General features: G+C 42.1%; 1 protein-coding gene across 1 annotated transcript in view; it reads right to left on the reverse strand.

Moving 5' to 3' along the window:
- Positions 1-8,810: 8,810 nt before the first annotated feature.
- BMPER (BMP binding endothelial regulator) overlaps positions 8,811-13,850 on the reverse strand; it is a 237,154-nt gene continuing 232,114 nt past the window's right edge. The window contains exon 15 of the mRNA XM_032286821.1: positions 8,811-10,547. Within this exon, the coding sequence (XP_032142712.1) occupies positions 10,366-10,547 (182 nt within the window). The 3' untranslated portion in view covers positions 8,811-10,365. The remainder of the gene's footprint in view (positions 10,548-13,850) is intronic.

Genomic DNA, 13,850 nt, shown 5'->3' on the forward strand with positions numbered 1-13,850 from the left:
TCAGCTGCACCTTGCATTTCTTGCCTTTTGCCGTAGAGTTTCTGAACCTTTCCACAGGACTCTTGCAGGAGCTTACTCGGCCATTCAGGTCCCTGTGAAAGTCTGGAAAACCAAGGAAGTTAACACCTCAGGGGAAATATTTGACCAATGAGGGTTTAGAGCAGGTGGCTAAGTCTGAGGCTTAACCTGTATATCTTTTTAAAGACCAACCATTGGAACTAAGCCCCCAGGTATCAGCAGCAGTAACCAGTTCTATTATATTTCCTTGGATTGGATTTCCATCTTTCCATGTTACTTTTCCTAGTCCCTCACTATTGTTCTCTGAGTCCCCTTCCAAAAATAAACGTAAAGTCCAAACAGTATCAAGAGTTTATCTTAGAATATAAGAAAGTTTGGATTGCTCATTCCATCACCAAGTGGAGATGGCAAGGAGGCAGTTGGAAGTACTTGAATCTGGAATTCAGAACACAATATGCAAAAGACACCAGGCTACTTGTCTCCCAATTCCACTATGTCAGGGTGTAGCAGGAAACCCCACCTTCACACCTCCACCAATACAATGCATCTCCATCTCCTATTCTTCCCTAGGCAGGTGACTTCTTGGCACTGAAGAGGAGCTGAATAGGATGCAATGAACAGTGGAAGGAACAAACAGCAGTCGGTCCTGTCTTGGGATGACAGCTTTTCCACATTATTCTCATTTGTTTCTAGCTCCAGTAGACATGATGTCCTCAGAGCAGATGAGCAGCCTCTTTAGAATGAAGGCTTGTCAAAAGTCAGCATGACCGCCCCTGCAGAGGGACATTGTCTGTTGGGAGTCTTTTCTCCCCATTAAGATCCCCCCTGAGGTTTAAGGAAGGAGAAAAGAACAGTAAAATGGGAGGCAACTGGGGGAGGCAAGGAGGCCGATTGCCATGTCCCCAGGAGGCCTCTCAGCTCTCTGACAGCCTCCAGCCTCTGCCTCCAGCCTGAGCCTGGATTTCTGAGACACTGCAGAGATAGGACATGGCTTTTTTTTTTTTTCATCATCATTTAATTTGCTCAAATGAAAACTGCAATTACTGAGCAGTTATATATCCTCGTGTGCTTCAGGGATGCTGTCCCTGGCACATTTGCTGTCCCCATTTGGAAAATTCGCCCATAAAAGCATCAGACTTGCCTGCATTGTATGTGGAAATCTGCAACGTCATCCTTTGAGCAAGGGATAAAAATTCACCCCTGGGTACCAATTTTAATAAGGCTTAATTAGACCAATTTGTTGTAAGCTGAGGTTTTCGGCCTGCAATTTGACAAGCAGCTTGAGCTGGTTCACTACCTTTTTATGGTCGGGAATTTCTGTATCTCAAACAAAAGGTCAAATGAAACATAAGATTTTATCCAAAAGACTCCTAAAGGGATACTGCATTTTTGCTGTCTTTTGTATGTGTGTGTTTTGTTTTGTTTTGTTTTTAGAGTGTCTTTATGAATGCTCAAAGCATGATCTTGGGGGCGGCAGAATAAGTCAGATCCTCTCAGATTATCTTTGCATTCAGCAACATGCAGGAGGGCACATACAACAGGTCATCTCTTGTGCAGACCTTACCAGTAGCTCATAGCCCTCTTTACTACAGAGCTGGAGATGACCTCCCAGTCCCCAACACGGACCACAAACAATACCTGAAAATCAGTTGGAGACAGCATAAGAGTTAAGGCATCTTGCCCAGGAATGATAATTTTTCTTTGTATTATCCTTGGACTGGAAAACTGTTTGCTTAAACTATAGCATCTTTAAGATATCTAACAAAGTTGATGTCACCAGAGTTGCACTTTGAGGCTGTATCCCTGGAATTTCACTCAGGGCCATTAGAAGGAAAAGCTTTACAAAATTCACTGATTTTGCTATAGAGAAAGAGTTGAGGTTTCTCTTCAGGAGAAGGGGGTATGTGAGTCAGAAAACAAGAGAAAAGAACGTTGAACAATATCTCTTTCATCAATGAAGTTTTGATATCAGAAATTCTAGACATTCTACCTAAAGATGGAAGGAATGTTCTACAATTAAAAGAGGTTTCCAGGCTGGGCATGGTGGCTCACACCTGTAATCATAGCACTTTGGGAGGCCGAGGTGGGCAGATCACCTGAGGTCAGGAGTTCACAATCATGCCACTGCACTCCAGTCTGGAAAACAGAGCAAGACTGTCTCAAAAAAAAAAAAAAAAAAAAAAAAAAAAAAGTTTCCAGAAAGGTTTCAAATAGCCTGTGGCAAACAGAGTCAGGCCTCAGGGCTGGTCTACTAGGCAGTGTCTACCCTGTGTCTATATTGCTGGGGGCATCAAAAGGCCCAGCTTCCCTCTAAATATTATCCCTTCCAATCCAATATAGTGCCTAAAACGCCCACATTGGAACTAGACCATTGGTTAAAGGCCAGAAGTACCAAGATAAGAATATGAAAATATGGTGCCTAATGCTGATCATGCATAGACCTTGGACCAGTTCATGGAAATTGTTGGCAAATTGACCCTTGAGAGCGTAGGAGCCAGGTCAGCTATATTTCTTTGAGTTCCAGGAAAGAACTAGAGTATAAAATGCTGCCAGGAGGACGGGGCAGTTTGGAACTGGGGTGTGGCAGATGACAGGGAGACACAGGGGGCAACTCCATTTGGGGCAAGGAGGAGAGAGGCAAAGCTTAAGGGTGGAGGAAGAGGTCAGTTACAGAGGGGAGGGTGACGCACATCAATAGCTGATGTGACAATTTTTTCTTATTCCTGGTGAGAAAACTCAGAGAGCTGCACTGGGACCTGTTTCTCCTAGTGGAAGAATTGCCCTTGGCCCTGGATGCTCTAATCCAACTGCCAGACACTGGCTGGAAATGCTAAGATCCTATGTTCTGTGAGACAAGCCTTTTCCCCGTCTACCAGAGAAGGAGCATGAGCAGCCAGAGTGACGTCAGTCCTAAAGGCTCACTGGACATGCAGCAGGGATCCCTCCCCAGGTATGTGCTCACCCACACCCATGGACTGTGGAGACCTGCCTGGAGCACCTGCTCGCTGCCCAAGGTCCAGGCATCAGTCGGAGTCCAGCCCTCACAATCCCCCACATCCAGCCAGCCCATGCAGTTAGAAGGCTAGGCCATCTGGAAATCTGCCTCTGCCCCAATAGTCAAGACATTTGGATGACAGATCACAGCTTTGATGAAGCTCAGTGGCTGCTTTTAACAAGGGGTCCCTGTTTCCATGTGTCACAAAAGGCACATTCCCGAAAACAGTGTGGGTTAGACCATGCAGTTCACAGGATGAGAGTCTTGGAACTGGATTTTATTTCCTTCCAGTTGTTTGGAGGCGACGTAGATAAAGCCACATCTGCACGACTCTTGCATGAAGCAGCTCCTCTCAGACTGTGATGCAGAAATATCCCTGTGGTTGTGTCTGATGCATCTTTGCTGTTTGCCTCACAATCTCTCCCTGTCTCCTACTGGGTCTCTTATTTCTTAGTAAAAAGAGTTGTGTACTTAGGCTTGGAGTGGCAGAAACAAATGACATTGTGAGCATTACCGCTATAAAGATAATACATGTCAAGTGATGTGGGATTCATCATGTTCATATACATTATTTAGGCAAACATTTCAATACACTGGTTCTCACAAAACAGTCAAATTAGGTTAATCATATAAAAATAAATCATGGAACGAATTTCAAGAAAAACAAGTTTTGCTTTGGAAAAGTTCATTCAGAATATATGCACTGGAAACAACTTATAAAAAAGCAGCTTGTAAAAATAATGTACAATTATTAAGTTAAATTAGGTAGGATTTGGATCCAATAAAACAAGATTTCCAAAATTTTTGAAAACAAATTTTATTTTACCCAGATTTTTTAAGGTAAAAAATTAAAATGTGTACCTTATCGTCCTCTGACATTTTTACAGTTTCCACCCCCCTCAACTTAAAACCAAAGGAAATAAATAGTAGATTTGGAAATAAGTTATATGGAAAGTGTCTTCCCTTCTTTGCCACCCTGTCCATTCGCAAAGAAGAGGTAGAAACTGATGAATCCACTCTGACTTTCTGGAGCAGTCCAGGCACAGGAAACGCCTCCTAGCTCGGCTGGACATTCTGGTTCCACTGGGAGGCTTTTCTAACCACCATCTTTATTTTCTTTAACCAAAGCAACCCAAGCATTCTGTGGTTTGAGCCTCCATGACAAAGCAAAGAAAGGTTGAGACTATCCTGCTCTGAGTTACTGATGGTCTCAACAGGCAAGCCAATCCTGGTTTGGGGTCTAACTTCTCCCGCCAGGACCTGGTGGAGTGGGGTGGTTTTGTGTGTTCATAGGTTCATCGGAAGAATTCTTTCAAATGCATCTCAGAAAATCACAGCATCAGGACAGTGTGTGGATCATCATGGAAATGACACTGCTCCGGCTGAGCTGCCCTGACTATGAAAGTGGATAGTCCCCAAACATCAACCTATAAAACAGAATGGAAAATGCTTTTCAATGAGATCAAGCCAGCTGTCCTGTGTCCTCCCTGAGGTTCCTGGGGTGTGTCTGGAACAATAGATGCTATGGATAAACCTGAACTTTAATCCTCTATTCTTCCAGCTTTCATTTTCTTCTCCCTGCCAGTTAGTTCTGAGAAATAGTGATGAGAGCAAATAAGGATAGGAAGACAGAATCCCACTAGCCTGACTGTCTTCAAGAGCAAAATGGGAATTTATCTAAGTAGAGAGGACCTTATGAACCGCCTTCCTCAAAGAAGTGCCTGCAAGGGGTCAGACCGGAACACATCACAGGCTCACGTTGTCACAAGGCAGCATGCTGGCGTGGAGGGAACCCAGCCAGCCTGCTGCCACCTTCTCCTCCCCAGGGATCCCCTAACCACGGGAGCCAGAAGGAGCTTTTCACGATCTGACTCTTTAACTTATGTATAGAAACGTGGTGAAAATGACAATATAACAAATGGTATTTATACTCCTGGAGCCAAAGCGAAACTTTTTCATCACCACAAACATTTCCTTAAGCCCCAAATTTCACAGCTCAAGAAACTTCTCAGGGGAATTAGTTAGCCAAGTTCCAGTTGGAAGAAGCAGAGAAGTAGCTTATGTAAGTTTTTAAGGCCTAAGCTGGGTTATGACACAAAGTGGCTAGAACATGACAGAATTGTTCCAACAGAACTCTGGGTGAGCTGTGTTTCCTGGCCTTTTATCTGTAGGTGTGACCAGAGCTGGTGACACTAGCAGGACCAGCTGTTTAGATGCTAAACCTCCTCCATCCATTAGCCCTCAGTCATGCAAGTCAACAAAAGCAGTGGTGAAATGTATTTACCTTGGACTAGTTCTGTTAAAGCAATCAATACCTCCCTGCAAGCAGTGGAAGACTGAAAGTCAGAAAGAACACTCTTGTTAGAAGCCTCTTCCTTCTTCCTTCCCTCTCTAGATGCTCAGAAGACAGATGAAGGAAACACAAACACAGCTTGGTGTAGGAGGCAAGGTGTCTTATCACAAAATGCCTCAAACCTTACTTCTGCAGATCCCACTAGAAATCAAGGGAAGCCTGCAGAGGCCTCCCAGGGTATGTGAGTTGCATTGTCATAGCTCAAAACAGTTCCGTGAATCTGCTACCCCTCAGCAGTACCCAAAGCCTGTTGTTCCCTGCACACCCACACTGCCTGCTTGTCTCTCCTTATCTGCCTAGTTACCTGTTCTTTAAATGCCCAGAGACTACTCCACCCCTGACAATACACGCACGCACACGTACACACACACGTCTTTGCATAGGTAAAGGCTCCTTAGTGCTCCACCAAGACTCATCTCAGTAGTCACTTTCTCTGGCACCCCTGACACTCTCCCAAAGAGAAAACCTCAAATGGGGCTTCTTGAGGTGGTGTGGCCTTCTGGTTCACCACAAGCCATTCATCCTGCACCATGATTGTCTGAGAAAGGACCGTGTCTTAAACCTAATGTTCAGAATGTCTGTAGAATTAAAGCAAATATAGCTTAGCAGAGAACATTTTGATTGACAATAGAAATTCCTGTAGATCTATTTGCCAGTGCTCCTTCTGTGGGGAACTGGCACCGTTACCACCATCCAGTTACTCAAGCCAGAGACTGGCCTAGCCACCATCCAATCTGTCACAAACTTCTCCCCACTTTACTTCCTACTTTGTAGTCTTGGGGCTTCTCATCTCTCACCTGAACTATCTCAGGGACTCCCACCTGGTGTTTGGACTGGAAATCCACCTTCATTGCACTGATCTCGCTGATCTCACTGAAACAAAGGCCTGGCTGGTCACATCACTCTATTGCTTAACACCACCCATAGCTGGAGCAGGCCTTCCCATCTGGCTCCTTAGCCCATCAGGGAGCCATGTGGAGAATGTGTGATGGGGATGTTGGCACCTCCTCCACTCTCGAGGCAGTTGGACAGGACCTAGAACTTCCCCAGATGTGACATCTAGCTGCAAGCAGCTCTGTCTATTTACCCCAGTACCTAGACAGATGCAACCTAGTCATGTGACATGATTAGAAGCCAAGACCCAGGCCTTCTAGCACCCCACTCCCATTTCCCAGCCACATCTCATGCACACAAGCTTCACCCTTGCCCTTCGGCCTGCAGCTTTGATGGTGCAGCCCCAGGTACGCAGCTGCTTGCTACCAGATTTGCTCTCCCACTACCTGAAACACCTTCCTACTTTTCAAGATTCTATAAATATAAATTTCTCATCTTTTTCCACCAGATTGACCTTTTCCAAGCTAGCTTGCTCAAATTAATCTGAAAGGGAACCACAATCAAAATGGATCTGATGCATATTCATGTCATTCAACTGATTTAAATAAACCCAGTGTAGCAACATGACTCTAAAGCCAGAAAGAACCCCTTAAAGAAATGAATGTCCAGGTTCTTAACTCAGCATCAGAATAATCATCAGCATTTGCTCCTTTTCCCTGCTGATTCCTTCTGGCCCACTTGAAACTTGTCATTTTTCAGAATTAAAATCTCAAGTTTTGCAAAGGCCTGTACTCCAGGATGTAGAATCAGAGATTATTTTTGCTTGCTCCTGAGAGTTATGTTTGGAGGAGATCGCTAATTAAAATATCTTGGCGCCTGTCCCTGAAGGCAGTCTCCTCCTCCCACTCCAAGAGCTTTCCAGCTCATGTCCTTGTTACTTGTCAGATCCAGATGAATATGAGTGACAAAGAGTGGCAAAGTAAGGGAAATGCAACCAGGCTCAAACTGAACAAATCCACAAACAGCAGTTGCCACCATGAGATGCAGCATTTATCAGGTGTTATTGATTCAAGAAAAATTTATCGACTGCGTACCAGGTTACTTTTCTTAATTAGGTAATGTATGTATGGGTGTTTGCAACATTATTCTCTATGCCTTTTTGTATGTCTGAAATATTTCGTAACAAGGAAGAGTTTTCCAGTTGAAATGGTTTACCCATGTTTCAGTGAAAGCTGGGAGAAGAGTCAGTCTCCTGGGTCTTTCTCGTTCTTATTGAAAGATGCGCTCTGACCAGGACAGTCTGATGGTCAGGAAGCAGTCAATAAGTTGAGTGAGGCCTTTAACCTGAAGAGTTAGTGATTCTTAGTGTGCCACAGTTTTAACAAATAGTGCTCTTGTCAATGCCAGAGATATTTTTTCTTCACAGCTAAAAACGTTTAGGTCAGGACCCTCAAACATTCCTATTTACAGAGGGAGAAAGGAACCAACTTACTTTTACTGAGTATCAACTATGGGCAATTAGAATCATAATTATGCGTGTTCTTCATCAAGGGTGTTTGTTTCTCATCAAATTCAATATTCATAGAGCATTTTTGTTTCAAGTCATCTCACTCTGCAAGAGTTTTGAGAACCAATTGAAAACATCCCATGTAAATAAAACAGGACTGCTGTCATTGAAGCACTTGGTAAATCCTCATTGTCTCAATCATTAGACTAAGTCATTGCTCAGCTGTAGCCTATGGCCTAAAAAAGAATATGCAGACCAACCATTCAGGGTGATTTCCTCGCCCTCTCCCATCAGACAGATGCCTGTTTGAATTAGTAGACCCAAATAACTCTGTCCTCTCTTTCTTCTTCAATTAGAAATGAGAAAAATGTACAGAGGTTAAGCTATTCCCTAAAGGAATGTCACACAAACTTGTAATCAAGTCACCCCCAGAATGATGGAACTGGCCCATGCAGAAAAGCTTTCATCATTCACCCACCCTGGCTGCCATGATTAAGTGTTGAGAAAGAGGCCAGTTAGCCTTATGGGAAGAGTTACAGCTTGGATGAATCATGAGCTGTAAATAACCATCCACATTCCCCTCTTCTGCATCATTTTCCTTATGCCGCCCTCTTTCACAGAGGAGAACCTATGGTGAAGTGAAAAGGGATTTAAAGCTATTCTTAAGGAAACTGTTTTACAGAAGGTAGCAACCACCAGGGGACGTTAACTGTCATTCCCTGCCCCTCTTGTCAAGGCAGAGCAGGGAATCAATGAGATTATAAATAGGAAAGAGTTCGCAAGCCTTTCATGCCTCCCATTACTGCCAAGGTCTCCTAGCCTGTTAGTGGCAGGGGTCTAGTTTTCCTGATTCTCAACCCTGATAGCTATACTACATGGCCTCTTTGTTACAGATAAGCAAAAGTGAGACCCCCAAATGCTTAAATAACATGGACACGGTCACAAACCACACTTAGATCTCAAGGCACCTAAGTCAAAGCCTACTTTCCAAGGGCAGCACTGAAACAATGACATGACTACCTCAGGCTGCAGACACTAGGGTAATTAAGATCCAAACACAACAATTAAAAAAAAAAAAAAAAGGCCCAGTACCCCAGCCAGTCACTATTATGTCCTGTACTTTACTCAGTTTACTCAAACAACTTGGGATTTTCCAGCAAAACAGGAAAAAACCCAAGTTAATACTTTAGCTGTCATGAATGTAAAAGAAACATAAATGTCTTTGACAAGCATTGGCAACATGCTGGGTTTTTGAAGATGTGAGTTTGCTTTTGTCTATTAATAATAGTCTTTATATATACTGTTGTAAGATACAAAAATTATAACTAAATAAAGCTGTTAAAATTTGATGAACCTGAAGTTGAAAAACTTATTCATAAAGTACAACACAGGACATCTTGAGAGAGAAAATACAGTGTTTTTTACATCTGAAGCCCTTTATTGACTACAATGCAGAACATTTTATTTTATGACACAGTGGGTTTTGTTATTGTTGACATTTTCACCAATTTAACTGAAGGCAAAAGTCAAGACAATCAAATGGTAACTAGTAGTAGGCTATCAGTAAATGAGAGCAAGTATACAGATTGTTCTTTGGACTGATGTTAAATCAGTTGGTCAATAAAGGCGCTTCCACTGTCAAATAATTATGACATATTAACAGTTGCCAAATACCATTGGATGGGACTCCTCTAGAAATAACTAAAGCCTTTCATTTTATATATGGAATAGCCACAAAATGTAGGTGGCTTACATCGACTCATTAGATTTGCCCATTTTAGATTGCTTTGAGATTCAGAGAAATCAAAATTTCTTCATATGTTATGCAACAGTTTCTTCAAATACCTTCTCATGCTCAATAAAATTAACATGTCATCCAGGCACCCTTTAATCTCAACACATGACATATAAATGATCACATCCATCATACACACATAGATGATTAGAAGACTCAAGAAATATGCAAGGATGGCAAGAAATCACTTGATTCTTTGGTTATGCCCTAGTGACAAATATGTATTTCTTGGCAACCAACCAATCAATTTTGGAAATAATATTAGCCCATGACCTAATACATTCTAACAGCCTATGCCTCGTTTTTCATGCACCATTAGGGCGGTCACCAATCTCCTGCCATCTTTCCCAGGCATACATTCCTTTCTTTGGAAACCTAAAATGCCCCTAGATAAATGTGCCCTTCCCCAGAGAAACACATTTCCCACTCAATTACAAATCCTGACTCAAAGCTAAAATTAATACAGGCAGGCAATTGAGGGTTCTTAGAAAACTTCCTTAAAAATGACAAATGTATGTGATGTTAACACTATCCAATGTATCTGCATGCCACCACATTAAATTAAAAACACCTGGTGTATTTATACAACATGTTCAATGGCTTACAGATTAGAATCCTAGAAACAATACATGTCTTATAGCAAAAAATATACATATAATAATCCCCCTATCGTTTATATAAATGATGAAATGTTTTTGAATATATCTATATATATACACATATATACTCTGTGTGTGTGTGTGTGTGTGTGTGTGTGTGTGTGTTTACAGAATCAGGCACGCAAATACTGCAGTCCTTCATTGGCTCTTCCGCTTCAGTGTCAAAATCACCAGGTTTCAAAGTCTTAAGGATCGAAACAAAGGTCACCGCTGGGGACAAAGGACTGGTTTGATGCACCTGCCCTTGTGAAGGACCAAGTTTGCTGGACAGTGGCAACCAGCAATGCACGGCTTGTTGCAAGGACCAATTTCATTCCAGTTGTCACAGGTCTTGATACATCCTGGGCCACAGGTATCGTACACAGCACCATGCTTACACTGCGTGGCTGAAAAACAGAAGGAGACAAAGGCATGACATGGAGAAAGGCCCCATTAATTTACCCTCAGCCAGACGCCATTCCTGCAGGCTCATGTCACGGCATAGACCTTTCCATAGCACAGGCTCAGATTTGCATTTTAGCAAGAGAATTACAAACATCCAACATTCCTCACACACTCTGGGAATCACCTACATCTATAAAAACAAACGTAGCTAGATCTGAATAAGAATTTATCTTATTCTGAGATAAGATAAACTATAAACGTGTAAGTCTACAGGAAAATCTTTAAGGCTATGTAGTTATTGTACAAATAACTAAATAGTATAAAACATGTGCTACAAATAGTCCTCTCAGCTATTGAGCTGTGATGAATAGGAATATTTTTGTGCAACTACATTGATATTCAAATATATGAAATTACACACAAAGAAAAGACCTACCAAGGATAGTGGAAATGTGTGACATATTTTAATCAATGTGGTTGTGTGTTAAATCAATAAATTTAAGGCATGTTGGGGCAAGATTGAGACAAGCAAAATAGACAAAAGTCAGATGTGTGACTGCAGGGAGGACAGTGGCTGGCTGGGTCATATGACGTTGCCATGTCACAGCCAATTTACTGTCTTTATTGACTTAGAGGCAAAGTGATTTTGACAAAATCCTGAGAGATCCTGAAAATTCATGACTAGACTTGTCAGAAAAACATAATGCAAACATGCTGGAAGTTTTGTGACACACAGACTTTTCCATCTGAGTTATATCTAGTGACAGTTGAAGGGGCCACCCCTCATTTCTCAAGAATAGGAATGTTGACACAAGTAGCAATTTAGAGCAGGAACCCTCCAAGAACACCAGTAACAATTCAATCTTCATTTAAAGTTGCTTTGAACAAAAGTAACAACAATGGAAGACATTCTCAGCTTAAACACCTCTGTTGGTTATGCTGTTTGCAGAATAATACCTGGTGAGGAATCGCGAAATTGTAAAATTTAAAGGTAGAACTGGTTTGCCAGCAAATGGGCCTCACTTTGAGTCTTTCAAGTTATGCAATTAGAGTTGCCACAAAATGTTGGTGTTTGGTCATATTTAACTAACAAAGTTAATGAGCACCATAAAATAAATCCTATGAAGGCTTCTCAAATATCCATTACACTTGTTAAAAACAAATGAGAGGGCACATTCTGTCCAAACAGTAATCAGTGACCTTTTATCACCTCTTACTTACTATTCAAAACCCGAGTTGTATAAAACATAACATTTAAATACAATGGACTTTAAACTACTTGACTCTATAATCAACATTTTTCTGTATAGACTCATATTAAGCACTGCCATATTATTTATTTATCCCTGCTCCAACTGTTAATGAAACCATTGACTCTTGGTAAACACCTGCTCTGAACAAAGCCCCTATACAAGATGCTTTGGGGATAGAGGTAAATGACATGGCTGCTGTCTGATACACCAGTACAGGGATGAGTTAGTACCAGCTCATTACTAGCCAATGATATTGAAACGCCCCACGTAACCTATGCCTTATTGATTCCTGTGCCTGGCTTGCTCTCAGCTTTCTGAGGTGCCTTTTCAAAGGTAACTTCCTATTCAAAATAGCATTTTCATATTCCCTACCTCTTTCCCTATTTATGTCTTCTTTACACATACCACTACCTGACATTGTATCATATTTACTCTGTCTTCCAACACTACAATGTAAGCTCCCTGAGGGTGGAGATTTTGTCTGGTCCCTCACTTTATCATTAGCACACACATTTTCTGGAACATGGCGAGCATTAGATATGGAAGCCAGCAATAAATATTTGCTCAATAAAGCTGTTATGAAACAGACATAACCACAACAGAGAGGGGATTGGAATTTTCCATTTGCACCTCAGGATCTGTCCTCTACCCCTCTTTACCCCTCTGTGATCTGTGCCCTTGCTCTTTTCTACAGATGACATCAATGGGCTCCCTTGTGAATGGTGGACTCCAGTGCCTTGATCTGGTGCCATTATCTAGCTCGATGAATGTCACCACCATTCACGCCGCCTTCTATTCTTCTCAACTGAGTTTCCAACCTTTTCAACTGAATTCCCACCTCTTCTGTGTGGATGAGATGGATGTTCCTTGACTGATACGCAGAGCACCTGCTGCTTATCCCATCACTGTATTTACAACATGAGATTGTAGTCACCAGTTTCATCCTCTCATACTCCTCTCTCTCTACACACACACCAACTAAAATATAGGCTACTAGAGGGGAATGCTGCCCTGTTTATTTACTTTTCTGCAGGGGTATGGTGTTTAACATTTAGTAGATACACAGGGGACTATTGAGAGATTGAGTGAACGGATACGTGGATGAGTGAGTGGGTAGATGGACATAACCCCTCCTTAAAGTCTCTCAATTTAGGCTTCTCTGGTAATCTTTTGTCTTTTCACAGATCCCTTCAAAGTCCTCTTCTTTTCTCTTCTCAGTGACTAACAGAATACCCTATACATATACATCCAAGCTGAGTATCATATTTACACACAGTAATTGTATTCATGTGTTGTTATGCTTTGGTAGACTAATGGTGGTCACAGCTAGAAGTTAGAATCACCTGGGAAACTGCCTAATGCCCAGACTTCACTCCAGATCAATTGCATTAGAACCCCTGAAGGTGGGATCAGGATATCAGTAAGAAAACAAAACAAAACACTTCCTTTTCCTTCCGACCCTGCCCCACACTGGTGATTCTAATGAGTGGCTGAGATTGACATTTGATCCTGCAAACAAACCCTACATTTATGCTTCACTCAGAGACTCATTCCTTTTTAGCAACCGAGAAGAAAACTATTTCCAAAGTAGAATTAGGTCCTACTATTTCCCATCCTCTTCTCCCTCAAGCCCTACTGGGGTACTTCCCCATCCCAGAGCCCTCACCCTCTTTTGGCGTTGGATTTAGGTCATCTGCAGGAGCACCCTAAACTCACGCCTCACTGCCTCTTCTCATGTGCACCCATCCTGGATTTGCCATTCTTCTTTTCTGCCCCATCTCTTTCAGAACTTGTCCTGCCCTTTGTCTCCTAGCACAGTAATCTTCTCCCTATCTAACAACAACAAAAATATTCCCTAATCCATCAGATTTATTTTCTTTTTCCTTTCACCTCCAGACATTGTGGAAGAATTTACAGTCTTGTTAGCCTAGTTGCCTGCAATTAATTAACGTTGTCAGCTCATCTTCCTCACCCACCCCTTGGTCGAAGCAGTTCCCTCCAAAGTTTTCACTAATGTCCATATCCACTGACATCTTGGCAACTCCCATTTTC

This window comes from Sapajus apella, unplaced genomic scaffold (assembly GCF_009761245.1).
Source record: "Sapajus apella isolate SASKATOON/1434 unplaced genomic scaffold, GSC_monkey_1.0 scaffold19, whole genome shotgun sequence".
Lineage (NCBI taxonomy): Eukaryota > Metazoa > Chordata > Mammalia > Primates > Cebidae > Sapajus > Sapajus apella.